General features: G+C 35.9%; 2 protein-coding genes across 2 annotated transcripts in view; both read left to right on the top strand.

Annotated features, from left to right (window-relative positions):
- The window catches only part of kcnq3 (potassium voltage-gated channel, KQT-like subfamily, member 3), an 89,828-nt gene extending 82,237 nt beyond the window's left edge, over nucleotides 1-7,591 (top strand). The window contains exons 13-16 of the mRNA XM_056479945.1: nucleotides 638-769; nucleotides 1,268-1,363; nucleotides 2,221-2,305; nucleotides 5,295-7,591. Coding sequence (XP_056335920.1) covers nucleotides 638-769; nucleotides 1,268-1,363; nucleotides 2,221-2,305; nucleotides 5,295-5,825 — 844 coding nt within the window. The 3' untranslated portion in view covers nucleotides 5,826-7,591. The remainder of the gene's footprint in view (nucleotides 1-637; nucleotides 770-1,267; nucleotides 1,364-2,220; nucleotides 2,306-5,294) is intronic.
- A 9,355-nt stretch (nucleotides 7,592-16,946) lies between these two features.
- LOC130237006 (HERV-H LTR-associating protein 1) overlaps nucleotides 16,947-17,876 on the top strand; it is a 31,654-nt gene continuing 30,724 nt past the window's right edge. The window contains exon 1 of the mRNA XM_056467788.1: nucleotides 16,947-17,034. The gene's annotated coding sequence lies outside the window, so the exon portion shown is untranslated. The remainder of the gene's footprint in view (nucleotides 17,035-17,876) is intronic.

The raw sequence follows: 17,876 nt of genomic DNA, 5'->3' as shown, positions 1-17,876 counted from the left end.
GTATACAAAAGAAATATACTTATTTACACACACATGTATGTATACACACACAAACACATACACTCACCGGCCAATTTATTAGGTACACCTTACTAGTACCAGGTTGGACCCACTTATGTCTTCATAACTGCCTTAATTTTTCGTGGCATAGATTCAACAAGGTACTGGAAAATTCCTGAGAGTTTTTGCTCAATATTGACATGTCAGTATCACGCAGTTGCTGCAGATTTGTTGGCTGCACATCCTTGATGCGAATCTCCCTTTCCACCACATCCCAAAGGTGATCTATTGGATTGAGTTCTGGTGACTGTGGAGGCAATTTGAGTACAGTGAACTCATTGTCATGTTCAAGAAACCAGTCTGAGATTTTAAGCTTTATGACATGGCGTGTTAACACACTAACAAAAATTGAATAAAATAGGAAATTAAATATTCTACATTGTAATAACAGAATCAATATTTACAATTACAGTATACTGTATAACATGCAAATAAAAGAAGAGGTCATTTTTCAAAAACACTCTTACAGACCCCAAACTTTGGAATGGTAGTTTATGTGCACATACACCATCACAGATATAACAGATCTTTGAAAAATGTCTGTCATTTGGACTCTGGAATCATTTGTGTGTTGAAGGATTATAATGTTCCTGCTGAACAAGAAGCGTTTTAAGGAGACTCTGAGGCCATATGATGTGAAGGATGTGATTGAACAGTATTCTGCTGGACACCTCGACATGCTCACCAGAATCAAATATCTGCAGACACGGTACCTCACGCACAAACTCAAAAATTGGTTCACATGATATTGCTAGAAAAACGAACATTATTTTGTGTAATGCAATGTGTAATGCACATCCCATATATTATTGTTGCTTGCCTCTGGCCAGCCTTTCTCTGTGGTGTGCTCTGATTAGCCAGCCATCCTGTGCATTGTGATTGGAAAATATAGATGACCAAGCTAATTAATAAAGTTTTGCTGAAACACACAGAGTCTCCATGACCTGGCATCAACCTGGTGATGTATATTTGTTGGGGTGTTATTGAATGAATTTTATGAACGCGTAGATGAGTATTAACTTTAATAAAGATTATCTCTTTATTATTTATTATTGTTCGAGACAGTCAATTTTATTTATCAACACTTCAAAGACTAAAGAAAACATAAAATCATGTCATGTGACCCTTTTGGAGATGCAATTTGTTTATTACGATTTATTCTGTTGCTTCTTTAAAAATGTAATATCTGGTTTTGCTTCATCTTTAGGTTAGATCTGATTCTGACTCCTGGACCAACTCTGACTCCAAAACACAAGAAGCCCCAGAAAACTCCATTTCCGTACCCATCTCAGCAGTCTCCTAGGTAAAAACTGCGTATTTTGCATTCATACATTTTTATTCACTTGTGTATGTGCATTTTTTTTTTAACAAATATTTAGAGATACAAATGAACCTCAAACATGCTTCTTTCTGTCAGATGAACAGAGGACTTTTGACTTGATTTAGATTTTGACAAGTGACTTGCAACTTGACTTGAGCCCTTTAACTCAACATATTTTAAAGGCAATAAATATAATATATTTAACTAAAAGTATAATAACTAGGATATACAGCTGTGGAAAACATATTAAGACACCATTTGAAATTTCTCAGTTTTCTGGGTTTACAATTTGTAGTTATGTATATGTAAAAGTAAAATTATTTTTAGTTTTATTCTGTAAACTACCTATGGTATTTTTTTTACAAATTAAATGTATAGTTTTTTGTCATTTAAAGCTTTTTAAAAAATAAAATAGCAAAATGATGTGTTTATATCAGTTTTAGACTTAATATAAATTATTATCTGAATATAAATTATTTAGCTTCAGATAAGTTAAGAAATAGTGGTGGAACACCCCAGATTAAAAACATTTGTAATAATAACCGTAGGTATTCTGTGCAGCTGCCATTTTCATGAAAAAAAGCTCTAAATATGTTTATTTAAAATTAAGAAGGATTTAATTTAATTTTATTAGATCTTCATTTAATAAAACAGATCAACATTTAAATCACAGTCCACATTTAATAATAATGCCTAATAAATTGCACTAAGGGCCAGCTTAAGAATTGGCTCAAAGTAGGTAGGTGCAACGGTTCTAACATTTGACCGTTAAAGAAGTCTTTTTTTTTTTTTATAAAAACTATTTTATTCACATCCATTCCATTTACTCTTTCTCTCAGACAGGAGTCATACCTTGCCAAAACAAGCCTGCCAGATCCTGAAGACCAAAGCATGATGGGTAGATTTGTGCGGGTGGAGAGACAGGTACTCAAACCCTCCAACATAATTTCATTTTCTAATTTAGAGGTTTATATTCTTTATTCCAGATGACCCATTTTAACATTCAATATACTAAACAACCCTTCACCCCCCTCCTAAAAAACCCAGCAGAGAAAAGTTCAACAATCAGTTGTTCGATTTTTATACCACAACAACTGCCTAAAGATTAAAGTAATAATGATAATGCACAATTTTATGCACATTATGCTTATTTTCATTTAACAGAAATGTTCAGTTTTACTTTCACATTAGTCTGAACAAGTCTATAATATGAACTGTAATGGCAAATTATTCTTCCTGTTTACAAGGAATACATTTAGATGTGAAGACTGGAATAGGATCCCAAGGATGGGATCACAGGTGTTTTTAAAGACAATAGCCAAATCCATCCAAAAATGCTAATTTATGCGCAAAACTGGAATATCGCATAAAAGACGTGCAAATAAAGCAGCGTTTCCATCCAATGAGTCAAAGAGAACAAAATCGTGACTTCCTGATTAACTGGCGCCAAATATCAACAGTAAAAATGGAATTTACTGTAATAGGAGAAACTGCTCGAATCTTTTCTATATTTAATAAATGACTTGCACCTCAGAAGATAATGCTGACACACAGTGAATGTGTGGTGGCGTTTGAAGGTGTGAGACACGGAGCACAGACGCTCTTGACTATTCTGGAAGTAATTAATAATATAATAACACTAATTCGGAAATGGTTAAGGTGTTTTAGAATGACCAAAACAACATTTCAGATGTTTTACAATGTGCTCAGCCTGCTGGTTTGTCCATTCGCTAAAATTTTTATCATCACATGATCTCTTATAACAAAATCACGTTTTTTTTAATGAGTATACTGGAATTTGTTCGGTAAAAGAGTTTCCATCATAGTGTATGCGCATTTTCAAAATGTATGCTCATCTTGGCGTTTCCATCAACCGTTTTTTTTATGCACAAATTCAAAATGCGCATAAAAATAGGTTGATGGAAACATAGCTAATGTTATAATATTTTAGATAAGAATTTCTCTACAGCTCCTTAGCTCTTAAACAACCAGTAGATTACATATGGCTGTAATAGCCCACTGATTATAGTGCATTTGATCTTTACTTTAGCAAAACCTCAATTTATAATATCAATATAAAATTGTCAATCATCAATATAAAAAGTTTCCATCACAGAACAAAAATAGCAGACAGTCTAAATGAAAATCTTTGTTCATATTATTACGCAACATTTTGCTCAATGCAGAATTAACTATATGTTTTTTTTAATGTTGTAATTAAATATACAATTAATAATTATTGGAACAATAATATTAGCAGTCTGTATATGCAGTGCTCAGCATAAATAATAGTACATCCCCTTAAAAAATAAATATTTTTACCCGTTTCTTAGTGAATACAGCCAATAATCTTTGGTGCATTAAACAGTATCATTAAGCAGTTACTGTATATTTATTAAAAAAAGAGTTTGATCACCTAATACCTTTAGGAATAGAAAGATTCAATCCAGTTATAGCAAAAGAAAATTATGTTTTTTTTTTAAAGAAAATAAAAATATTTTTTATGTTCCTCTTGATTTTTCTTGTTTATTAAAATTTTATTTAATTTTGTCCCCAGCATGTTAATTTTGGTGTACTAATTTCTTTACTGTGATTTAGTTCTAGTTTCGTCTTTGGTACTGACTAATCTAATATATGATTATTGTAAAGGGTGGCATGGTGGCTCAGTGGTTAGCACTGTCGCCTTGCAGCAAGAAGGTCGCTGGTTTGAGTCCCAGCTGGACCAGCTGGCATTTCTGTTTGGAGTTTGCATGTTCTGCCCGTGTTCTCATGCGTTTCCTCTGGGTGCTCTGGTTTCCCCCACAGTCCACAGACATACACCATAGATGAATTAGGTAAGCTAAATTGTCCGTAGTGTATGTGCTGGTCTTCCAGGTTGGGGTTGAACGTTGGGCTAACGACCCACCTCGTAAAAATTAGATGTTACAAAACACCAACATGGTGTGGCTAAATATCAACTCAATATAAACGGCCCTGGGAGTAAGTAAGTAAAGAATATAAAAGCTGAACAATTTGGAAGTCTAGTCTATTAGCCATTTTAAGTTATCTGTACTTAAACATGTAAGTTATGTGTAATTATACATTTAAGTTATCTGTAATTAAACATTTAAGTTAATTCAATAAAGAGACCACATTTGATCAACTCAATTAATTGAGATGTCGATTTAGATTAGATTAGATTCAACTTTATAGTCATTACACATGTACAAGTACAAGGCAACGAAATGCAGTTTCGGTCTAACCAGGAGTGCAATAGCAGCAAGTGCAGGATATAGGTATAAGTTATAAAGTGCAGTTATAGAAAAACTATGGTAATATTTACAGATGGATGTACTATGAACATTATATACAGTTTGTATTAGCTATGAACAGATTTACAATAAATAAATATATGTACAGGATGCGATTTCCCATTACTCAAACAAACTGAGGCAGTCACTTTCCTCAAATCATTTAAGTAGTCTCAACTTATTAGGGTTTACAGTGTATAAGTGAATTGGATGAAATAAATTGGCCGTAGTGTATGTGTATGTGTTTGAATGTGAGTGTGTATGGGTGTTTTCCAGTACTGGGTTGTGGCTGGAAGAGCATCTGCTGTGTAAAACATATGCTGGAATAGTTGGCGGTTCATTCCACTGTGGCGACCTCTGATAAATAAGGAACTAAGCTGAAGAGGATGAATGAATGCATGAATAGTATTGTAAAGCGTTCCTATAGAAAACATTAATTTAAAAGAGATATCTGTGAGAGTCTAAGCAACGTTCATGGTTTATAATATAATGAGTTTTATTTTTATTTCTTTCAAGTTTGGTGACCCCTTATAATCCTTTAGTGACCCTTACTAGAGACTCCAGCTTGAAAACCACTTCCCTAATTCAAAGCAGCACATCTAAACTCTACCACCGTCCCACAGGTGGAAGACATGGAGAAGAAACTGGACTTCCTGGTGGACATGCATATGCAACACGACCTCACAGGCCCGGGTCACATGACCATGGAGCGCTGCGACCCCACATTAACCGTTAGCGTAGCGGGCGACCGCGTTTACTGCAGCTACGGCCCTCCGCTACACAACACTCCATACTACACACATCCGCCGAGACCGACTGTCCTGCCCATCAGCCCACTGCCAAGCCACTCGCCATCCTCCAATGTCAGCCAAACTGGTGGCCATCGGGTCGGGACGCCGCTCTCGCTCCTGTCGGTCACTCATGAAGAGCTGGAGCGGTCGCCCAGCGGATTTAGCATCTCGGCGGAGAAAGAGGAGGTCACGGGGAAGGCCTCGGGGTTAACGGCGGGGTCGAGCTGGGGCCGCGACCGCCGATATTTAGCCGAGGGAGAGACGGATACAGACACTGATCCCTTTACACCCAGCGGACCTGTTCCTCCATCCTCCACCGGAGACGGCTTTCAGTCGGATGGAGCGTGGGGTACACCACCCTAAAAACCCACACACACACACACACTCTCTCTTTATAAAGACTTGTACAGCACAAAACATGACGACACGTCAAGACACAGACATAATACTCGTCATATCTAAATATGTATCCACGTCACGCTTTACCCCTGCAAAGTAGGGCTGCACGATGTGTGTATAGAAATAAAACGGATATTGTGATATGGTTTACTGCAAATCGTGCAATCTGCGGTTATAATTTTTTATGAATTATATGTGCTCAGGGCTCTAGACTCAGTGGTGTGATTCATTTTCGCACTGGCTCACAGTTTTACTACTAGATTTGAGTTGTGCCATTTTACACTCAAATAGTGATGGGTCGGTCTTGAACGATTCGTTCATTTTGAACAAATGTTTTATGTGACTTGAGAACTATGAGTCCTCTTGATGAGTGATTTGTTTATTCACGCATGCGCATATTTATGCAGGTCGAGGAGAAGATTAGTTTATTTTTCGAGTCTTCTATATTCAAGTTCGAATTCAGGTTCAGTTTATTTATATAGCACATTTCCAAACAGCCACAAGGCTGCACAAAGTGAAGATACAAACAAGCAGTACGGACATAATAAACAAAACAGCAATAGCCACATAATGTAAAAGAGAGCATAAATAGATTTAGAAATAGATTTTACAAAAACGGTTTGGTTTCAATGCCTAAAACAAGAAAGTAGTTGACCCTTTAAATAAATCCACCTAGTTAAAAGATGCTACCACAGTTGACCACACTAAACAGGATTAAAAACGGGACAGTTGGCCTCCCTGAGGAAGGGACTTATGCTCCAAATGACCTAGAAAATAGATGAGTCTTTAATTTAGACTTGAAAATTTGCAGTGACGAAGCCACTTTAAATTCTAGCGGCAGCACGTTCCAAAGGTGAGGAACAGCTATAGCAAATGCACGTTCGCCCCTGCTTTTGAGATGGACCGTTGGGACTTTTAATAGAAATTGATCAGCGGAACGCAAGTGTCTGGATGGAGCGTAGGCCACAATCAGTTGAGATAAGTAATGGGGGCCCAGGCCATGTAAGGCTTTAATCACAAAGAGAAAGATTTTAGATTCAATTCTTTGTCTCACTGGTAGCCAATGAAGAGACCTCAAAATGGGAGTGACGTGCATATTTCTGGCTTTTTGTTAAAAATCTTCTATGTTAAAAGTTTTCTATGGGGTTTGAGTCAGTCGTTCATCACTTGAAAGACAGGAGTCAATCATATGCAGTCATAGCCGGAAAAAGATTTGATCCTTTCGTTTCTTGAGTCTTTGGTTTTGAGTCATCTCTTTACATAGTTACGTGATGAACGAACGACTCCCATTAAGTTAGGTGAACTAATCGGCTCAGGCTGTATGCATTGGTTAAGCTTATATGGGACTGTCAGTGTCAGGTGAACGAACAACTCAAATTCTTTATTTACAAAGACATGCCAGAAGAGGTGAGCAGAGCTAATCATAGATAAAACACCAGGTAAACAATGAAGGATTATTATTGTTATCATTATTTTCTCTTCCGTAGTAGCATTGTGTTGTACAGTAGTGTGATCAACATTTGGGCTAGTTGCAGATGTGTTTGGAAGCATCTTGAAATATTTTAATGTTATTTTGGCAAATCGAACGAATTGAATGAAATTACTCGAAAAAAGATTCGGTTATCTCGATGATCGAGACTCAAAGGTCCGAGTCAGTAAAATGATCCGAACTTCCCATCACTACACTCAAACCTACAGCGCATATATAAATTTTATTTCCATGATTTCTAAACCTGTTATTTCTTTCTTCTGTTCAACACAACAGAAGATATTTTGCATTGACTTCCATTGTATTTTTATGGATGTCAATGGCTGCTGATTTATAGCATTTTTTTCTTGCAAAGTTTGGAATCAGATTTCAGTTTTAGGTGACCTATACCTTTAACATTTGTAAATAAGGAAGATGTAAATCTTATACTGTGTTCACACCAAACACAGCGCACCTCGTTACTTGCTCTAAATTACACATATCCCGTTTTTCCCCTCAAACTAATTTTAGTTAGTTTATTTTATATTTTTAGCTCAAAATGAATATCTTGCACAGAAAACTAATTCCGCATCATTCACGCCTATATTTGTGTGCTTGCATTGACTTTGTATGTAATTTACTTGTGTGAATAATAATAATAATATAATAATAATAATACTGTACATTTCTATAGCACTTTTCTGAACACTCAAAGTGCTTTATGCATTTTTTTTGGGGGGGGGGGGGGGTCTCATCATCAACCACCAGTGTGCAGCATCCACCTGGATGACGTGTCTGCAGCCATATTGCGCCAGACCGCACACCAGCTGATTGGTGGAGAGAAGACAGAGTGATGAAGCCAATTATGATATGAGGATGGTTAAGAGGTCAAGAGGCCATGATGGACAGAGACCAGTGGGAAAATTTGGATGCCGGGGTTAAACCCATACTTTTTTTTCGAAGGATATTCTGGGATTTTTAATGACCACAGAGAGTCAGGACCTCAGTTTAACGTCTCATCCAAAAGACGGTGCTAACTGAGCAGTATAGAGTCCCCTTCACTATAATGGGGCGTTAGGACCCATACAGACTGCAGGTTGCGCGCGCCCTGCTGGCCTTACTAACGCCACTTCCAGCAGCAACCTAGCTTTCCCATGTGGTCTCCCTTCCAGGTACTGACCAGGCACAGCCCTGCTTAGCGACCATGTGAGAGTTAGACAGCTAGCTGCCGGCATAGTTCATTATTTCGTTTTTTTTGGTGTGAACCCAGTGTTAGTAGTGTAGTTGTACTATAAAATTACATTATTTTTATGAGAAACTATTATTTAAATATTTAAAATATATAAAGTTCACTTTATGGCTAGTGAAAGAGTTTTTTAGAGGTTGTAATTACTTATAATTTGAATAATATATATTTTTTGAAATCCCCAAATCATTCAGCACTAAAAGGATGGCTTGCACTAGTAAAAATAAAATTCATACTTTAAAATATTTTTATTTAGCATTTCAAAACAAAATCTCCTTGCACTTTCTGTATTATGTTTCAATTCTTTCAAGAACACCCCTGAGTTTCTTCATACCGCAGCAGATTAATATGGCCATATCCGTTTGTTTTTCAGTATCGTGCAGCCCTACAGCAAAGCAAAGAGCACTGCATGGAATGCATGCGTTTTATCTCTAGTGGTAGACACTGCACTTGGCAGATCCAGACTGTGTGCTTATATATTTGACTGGGAACTTTTAAAGGAGGAGAACACAACAGATGCTATGCCATTTTTGTAAGCATTTATTTTTCTATTTACACATCTTTTCATATGCATGGAACGCATGATTCATCCACGGAGCAGCTAAATGTATGAACGTCTCCTCCGGTTTGCACTTGCTTTTGGTTTTGGAGTAGTACGGTTTTTTGAGGAGAAATCACGCAAGCTTCTTCTTCGGCACATCTCGGGCTCGTTTTCAGTTCATTTTGCAAGATTGTACAAAATCTTTTTACTCTAGTCAGCATGATCTGCACTCTGGAACATCACGGTTGTTGTTTTTTTCACAGAATGAATGCCGCCACTAGCTGTTGAAGGACCAAAAGCAGAGAATCAGTTAATAATCCCTCAAGTGTCTGGCCTTAATTCAACAATGAGCACATCCCGTCTGCGAGGGCACATTAATCTGCCAGCTCAAAAAGAACACAAAAAACACAGTTCTTCATGGTATAACTGTGCATCAGTCACAAACCTCATTCCAGGGTAATGGAGAGCTGAGTGTTGCTTAGTTGTCAAAGTTGGAAACTTAACAATTATTCATTTTAGACAACAGAATTATGTTTTTTTTTTAACACTGATCAGTTTGTCTATTAAATCACAGCAAGTAATAGTCATAATTACTGAATCTTTGACTCCAAAATAAATACAAAGGTCTTCCAAACATTTCACCTTGTTCTGCACAAATTAATACTTTTGGTAATATTTTAGTATAATTGAAATATTATTATATATGTTTTACCTGTTTTTATTTGTATTTTTGTTTTTTTATTTAAATCTAGCGAATTTTAGTTTTTGTTATTTTGGTATATAAAACGTTTTTCTTTTTCATTTGGTTGACCTTTTAGATTAAATTTTCTAGCAGTTTTAGCTTTAGAGTGTACTCACACTAGGTACAGTTGCCTTGAACCGAGCCCAGGGGCGCCTGTCCCCCCTCCCCTTTGCCCCTCAGCCTGCACTCACACTGTATTTCCACAATCCAAACCCGAGCACGCTTATGTCATCGATGATGTGACTGTTCAGAGAGAAGCACTCTTGCTCAGTACAATGGAGATTGCTTTAGATTTATTGTTTTGTATTATTTTAAGTTCGTTTGTGATGCAGTGACACACTCAAATCTTTTGCTGAACAGATCCACCACTTTTGACTCTCATAAACTTTTATAAAGTCATAGTGCTGAAGATACCAGCTGATGTGCAGCGTTGGGTTTGCGTTTTTGACAGTTCGCGTTCATTGAAAAGTAAGAATGATTAATAAATCCATATGAAACAGTCCCTTAAAGTGATGACGGGTCTTCAGTTTTGTGCTCAGGCGTGCTTTGCACTCATGCTACAAGTGTACCGTGCCTGAGCCCAACTGAACCGTGCTCTGGCACACCTCTTCCAACTGGGCCAAGGCCACAAGAACCACGCCCATGCGCACTAACACTTGTCAAACAAACCGCGAAATGGGGGTCAAATGCACCCAAGCATGGTTTGGATAGCCTAGTTTGAGTACACCCTTAGGTTATACTGCATTATTCTGGCTCACTTTATAGGATCTATGTATCTAATTCCCTTTAATATCTAATTTATTAATTTTTATTATATTTATTGATATTTATAATGTTAATTTATTTTTCATTTAGCAAGAAAAGGCGATTTCTAATTTTAATATTTCTGGCTTTTTAGTCTCCTATTGACGCTGAAGCATATCTAGATTCTGAACGCTCAATCTGAGGCTCTGATCATTTTTTAATGAGAGAAGCGTAGAGTCGCATGCTCATCTGCATCATCTGAAATCATTTTAATCACCTGAACATGAAATTGTAACTCAAGGGACTTGATGCTCCGTAAATCTTCTTGAATTGCAGAAATGTGCAATAATGCCACATATGCAATTTAAGGTTTTAATAGATAATTATTGCGTAGATATCAGTAGTGGCTGTAAATCTGTTACTATCAAAACTACCAATTCAGAAAGCTAAAGCCATAATATGATAATTAGCAATTAGTTTTAATGGTATTTACTATGGATTGAACTTTTTTTGTTATTGTTCTTTCTCTGTATTAATCTATAAGCCTAGGGTTGGGATGAGGTCAAGGCAGTAATATAAGGATTTGTATGAGATTTGATGCATAAAGTGATAGTTCAACTAAAGGAAAGTGACTGACTTTCTTCTATGGACATAAAAATGAAATGTTTTGCCTTATAGAATATTTGTTGTGCATACAGTGAAAATCAGTGGGGTCCAAAAACACAATTACAGTTGTCACAATATCTGATTTCATGTTCTGCAGAAGATAGAAAGTGAAACATGATAGCTGAGTTAGTTGTATAATGAAATAATTTTTGGATGAGCTATCCCTTTAACTCAGGGGTGAGCAAACTCGATCCTGGAGGGCCGGTGTCCTGCATAGGTTAGCTCCAACACTAATCAAACACCAACATGCTAATCAGTGGCTATGTTTACGTGGACATCAGTAATCCAATTATTTGTCTTAATCTGAATAAGACAATAATATGATTAAGTTGTTTACTTGAGTTGCTTTTGAATGTTCCTTTCATGATCCTGTTTTACATGTTATAGCACATAATTCGATTAAACTCATTGCGTCACCACGCTATACACATTTCCTCCGGAGTTTCATGTAATATCAGGTGTTTCATTTTTAATTTGTGGACTTTAACTGCAGTTTATGGGAAAAACTCCGCATTCCACGATGCAGGTGTCTGTGGTCCTTCACTGACTTGGTAAATGCAGAGTAGTGTCAAACAGTCGTGTGTGTACAGACTATCCTAGCGCAAAATGTGCCGAAAATCCTACACAACGGTAATAGTTTGATTGCGGTGTTGACATGTCTGTAACTGCACTTCAATAATGTGACTAAAATCGGCAAACTCTATATGTCTTAATTCGATTTCTGTTTGATTATGACCTTAATCGGATTAAATTAATAAAAAATCACTGTTTACTTTTATTGTCTTAATCGTATTAAAATCCGATTATTGGTGTCCATGTAAACGTACAGTACTCAGTGTCAAGATCACTAGAAATATTCAAGCAAGTGTGTTTGATCAGAGTTGGAGCTAAACTGTGCAGGACACCGGCCCTCCAGGACTGAGTTTGACCACTCTTGCTTTAACTATTTTAAAATCTTTGGGTCAGGTCTTGTGACTAATCACTGCCATGACTAATAATTTTCTTAATGGATTTATGCAACACCATTTCCGACTAAAAACAGACTTTTTCTGAAGACTTTTCTGAAATCATGTTTTTGTTGTGTTATAACATGACATATACAGTCTATAGATCACAATATACTGGCTGCCATGTCGGTATGAGCCCATACATGTTTATTTTTATTGCTAGGGTTAACGGCCTGATAAGAAAATTATTGGCTGGATGTATAAAATACAGTACAAGGCGTTGGCAGTGTGAGCATTTTTCACAATAAAAAAGAGGACATCATAGTTGAAAATTGTAAATTTGCAAAAAGAAGTTTTTTTTATCTACCGATATATCGGTTATCTCTTTTCAAATATAAAGAGTTATTGGTTATCTGTACTATCGTTTTCGATTATCTTTGAAACTTTCTCTCTTTTTTAATAGCATTTTCAGCCACTCAAAATGCTATTGTCATGCAAATGAATGGTACAAGTTTCATTATTGCAATTTATAAATTGTATTTAGAAAAGAATGCGACACAGTGGCTCAGTGGTTAGCACTGTTGCCTCACAGCAAGAAGGTTGCTGGTTCAAGCCCTGGCTGGGTCAGTTGGCATTTCTTTTGAAGTTTGCATGTTCTCCCTGTGTTGGCGTCGGTTTCCCACACAGTCCAAAGATATGCGCTATTTGTGAATTGAGTAAGCTAAATTGGCTGTTGTGTATATGTGAGAATGCAAGAGTGTATGGGTGTTTCCCAGTGCTGGGTTGTGGCTGGAAGGGCATCCGCTGCGTAAAACATATGCTGAAATAATTGGCGGTTCATTCCGCTGTGGCAACTCCTGATAAATAAAAGTGGAAGGAAAATTAATGAATGAATGAATATTGCAAAAAGAAAGACGGTTCATTGCAGTTTCTATTTGAGATTTTTACATTTTTTTTGCCTATACATCCTATAAATCAGTTATCGGCTTTCAAAGATAAAGAATTATTGGTCACACTTTACAATAAGGTTCATTAGCTAATGTTAAATAATGCATTTACTAACATGAACAAACAATGAACAATACATTTACTACAGTATTTGTTAATGTTAGTTAACGTTAGTTAATGAAAATACAGTTATTCATTGTTAGTTCATATTAACTCATGGTGCATTAACTAATGTTAACAAGCATGGACTTGGATGTTAAAACTGCATTAGTAAATGTTCAATTATGATTAATAAATGCTGTACAAGTGTTGTTCATGATTAGTAAATGTTAGTAAATGCATTAACTAATGAACCTTATTGTAAAGTGTTACCGAATTATTAGTATAGTACAAAAATGTTGAATGCCATTTAAAAAAAAAAACTCAGAATTTATCAATTATTTTGTAAAAAAAAAAAAAAAGAATGTTAGATGTTTCATTGCAATGTTCATATAAATATCGGCATATATATATATATATATATATATATATATATATATATATATATATATATATATATTTATATATATATATTTCGGTTATCAGATTCTATAAAGAGTTATCAATTTTTGCCAAAATTTCAATTTACTAGGTGTATTTCTAGTATCATTTTATAAATGACATTGTTTTTAAAACATTTTCAGCAACCCAGAATGCCATTTTTTCGTGAATGAATGGCACAATTCTTTTTTTAAAAACAAGATTTATACATACATCGGTTAATGGCTCACACATATGGAGTTACTGGAGCATTCCTAGTACATTCTTTTTTTTTTACTTTGAAATTTGCATTTCCAGGTACCTTAAACGCCAAGTAAATGAATGGCTCAAATGCTGTTTTATATCGAAAATGGTGTAATGTAAACCCTAATTGAATTCACTTCGAATCTAGTTTATTTGTATAGCACTTTTGACAATAATTATAGTTTCAAAGCAGCTTCACAAAAAGTGTATGTTTTATTACATTAATCAAATTTGAATCACTGTGATCTTTTTTTATTTCTATTTACCAAACAATGTTAACTCTGTCTAAATACTGTTTCCATTACAAAACAAAATTAAAACTATCCTGTCACTTACTCAAATCGATTACCTCTAATTAAAAACGGTCAGATATTTATCTCAGAGCTGACCATAACAGCTGTCTGTAAAGTAAGGACTGTGGTCTGATTTCTGCTGTCAGACTGCCGATGTGCACAGATACACTGCTGTTTATGATTTGTGCCTTGGCCTTTTAGAGCACCAGTCCCTCTCTGCCGCTCTTCATCACTAATCAAACATCATTTTGCTTTTTAGGCCATCCATTATCATTCAGCTCTCGATGGTTATTATCAGTAAAGCATCTGTTCATTTAACTAGGACCTATTCGGTTGTGTATTTTCCTTTGAAAGACCCAACAAATGATTTTTTAGTTCTCTCTTCTTTTTTTCGGTTTCAGACTAAATGATTTCACACTAGTGGCCTTCTAAGCTCTTATATTCATTCCAGTTTTTTGAATAATAACCTTTATTTACATTCTGGTCGAGGCCAGTTTTAATCGTTTGATTTTGATGAGATAATATGCAAATGTTATGACGAACTTGATTTTTTATGTTGAATCTTCAAATTGCACCAGTTAGTAATAAAGATATATTAAAATAAACATTGCACTTGGTTCTTGTTTAATTCACGACTTTGATTGGTTTTCTTTTCACGTCCTCGTTCACGTAAGTACTATAGTCATATCAATATGCATAATTACATGCGCCCAAACTCCTCCTAACCATAAAGTACAAATAACTTATTATTGGAACTTGGCATATGACTGTCACATTTAGTCAAAGCACATTTGAATTAGGCTGCGTGTTGAATTGATGGCTTGATTTGCTTTTAGTTGTTTTAGTTATGATAGTGAGAATTCATAAAATTTTACTTAGTGGCTCAAACTAGGCAAAAATAGACTGGGCTTTAGTGAATTTGGTGTTTACAGTGCATCTGGAAAGAATTCATAGTGCTTCACTTTTTCCAAATTTTTTTATGTTACAGCCTTATTCCTAAATAGATTAAATTCATTTATTTCCGCAAAAAATCTACACACAATACCCATAATGACAATGTGAAAAAAGATTTGTTGAAATTGTTGCAAATTTATTAAAAATAAAAAACCTGAAAAATCACATGTACATCAGTATTCACAGCCTTTGCCGTGAAGCTGTAAATTGAGCTCAGGTACATTCTGTTTCCACTGATCATTCTTGAGATGTTTCAGCAGCTTAATTGGAGTTCACCTGTGCTAAATTCAGTTAATTGGACATGATTTGAAAAGGCATACAACTGTCTATTTAAGGTCCCAGGGTTGACAGTGCATGTCGAAGCACAAACCAAGCATGAAGACAAAGGAATTGTCTGTAGACCTCCGAGACAGGATTGTCTCGAGGCACAAGGCTGGGGAAGGTTATAGAAAAATTTCTGCTCTTCTGAAAGTTCTAATGAGCACAGTGGCCGCCATCATCCGTAAGAGGAAGATGTTTGCAATTACCAGGACTCTTCCTAGAGCCTGGCCGGCCATCTAATCTGAGTGATCGGGGGAGAAGGGCCTTAGTCAGGGAGGTGATCAATAACCCGATGGTCACTCTGAGCTCCAGCGTTCTTCGTGGAGAGAGAAGAGCCTTACAGAAGGACAACCATGTGTGCAGCAATCCACCAATCAGGCCTGTATGGTTTAGTGGCCAAACAGAAGAAACTAAATTCTCTGGTCTGATGAGACAAAAATTGAACTCTTTGGAGTGAATGCCAGGTGTTACGTTTGCAGAAAACCAGACATCACCTCCACCAGCTCATCACCAGCCTTCCACTTGACGTCAACAGAAGGACTGCCACACCAAAGACGGAAGCAAATAAGCAGATTTTAATTAAATAATACCACAACAAACACATTTTTTTCAGTGGACTAACTTGCATGGATTAATTATTAACCGTAACATAGTGTGAGCTAGCAAAATAAATATTCTAAATTTAGATTTTAAGTAGACTTTAAAGGGACTGTTCAATCAAAAATGAAAATTGTATCACTTATTCAACATTCACTTGTTCTGAACTAGTCTGTTTTTTCTGTTGAAAACAAAACAAGATATTTTGAAGAATGTTGAAAAACGGTAACCACTGACTTCCAGAGTATTTGTTTTTTCTACTATGTCAATGATTACCAGTTTCCAACATTCTTCATGGCGACACAGTAGGCAGTGCTGTCGCCTCACCGCAAGAAGGTCGCATATAATTTATAATAATTGTTGTCAATATTTTCAAAGCAAAACAACACAAGAAATGCTGCATACTGTTTGTTTCCACCAGTAAAAATCTGTCATTTTTTGAACGCAGAGCCCAGAAAAATGTCCAAATGACCTCACAGATGCTGCTTAAATTCACTTTTGTATAAAACTCTTGACAGAGAAAGAGCAAGAGCGAGAGAATCTATATCTGAGAGAGTTTCTTTGTTTATGATAGAGAATGAGAATAATTCTACTCTATATCTGTGAGAGGATCTGTGTGTGTGTTTCTGTGTGTGTTTGCGTATCTGTGTGTCTGTCTGTTTGTCTTTCTATGTGTGTACAGTATGTCTCTCTCTCTCTCTTTCTCTCTCTCTCTCTCTCTCTCTCTCTCTCTGTGTGTGTGTGAGAGAGCAGGTCCTCTGTGTCTGCCAGCGGGGCTCAGGTGACACACTGGAGGGCTGTTAGGGCCCGTTGGCATCTCAGGGGACGCTGATGCCCTGCTGGTTCAGTGTGTGTGTGAGAGACAGTGGACAGCGAACAGACGGTGATCTGCGTTCTGCCTTTCCTCCTTCTCTCCTCCACAGGTGAGTGTTTGGGGTGTTTTTTTTTTCTGGTTCACACTCTTCCTCACACTTTGATTCACACACACATTATGTACAGCGTAAATGGTTAATGCAAGTGGTTTTATTTGCAGCATTAGGAATTTTTATGAAGGATTTAGTTTGGATTAGCGTTATTTCAGTCTTGAGATTGTATTAGGATTTTTGGTAACACTTTAGGTCACAATTCACGGTATTTACTACTGGCTTATTACCTGCCTATTATTAAGATAGTAACTGTTCATTAGTTTTTATAAAGTTTGATCTTATTCTGCATCCCTAATAATACCCAAAACCCAACTTCTACCTTACTAACTATTAATAAACATCTTATTAGCAGTTTATTACGCTAGTAGTGTTACTTAATGGCATGTTAATACCATGACTTGTGACCTAAACTAAAGTGCTACTGGATTTTTATTATTTTATAACACTTTGCAATAAGGTTGTATTAGTTCATAATATTTAATGCATTTACTAACATAATCAAACAATGAACAATACATGTATTACAGTATTTGTTCATGTTAGTTAATGAAAAGACAGTTGTTCATTGTTAGTTCATGTTAACTCTTGGTGCATTAACTAGCACGAATTTGGATGTTAATAACGCATTAGTAAATAGTGAACTGTTTATTAAAAGCCTGACAATTATTGTTCATAATTAGTTAGTAAATACATTAACTAATGCAACCTTATTGTAAAGTGGGACGTTCATTTAAATGTTTTTTTATACCAGCATTTTATTTCAGGTAAAGTAGTAGTTATTATTTGTTGTGCAATTCTATGTAGTTTTTATGTGCTAGTATAGTTTTAGTCATTTCAAT

The sequence above is a fragment of the Danio aesculapii genome, chromosome 2 (genome assembly GCF_903798145.1).
Source record: "Danio aesculapii chromosome 2, fDanAes4.1, whole genome shotgun sequence".
NCBI classification, from domain to species: Eukaryota; Metazoa; Chordata; class Actinopteri; order Cypriniformes; family Danionidae; genus Danio; species Danio aesculapii.
Note: the sequence above shows the minus strand (reverse complement) of the source record. Positions and strands in the feature narration are given on the sequence as shown.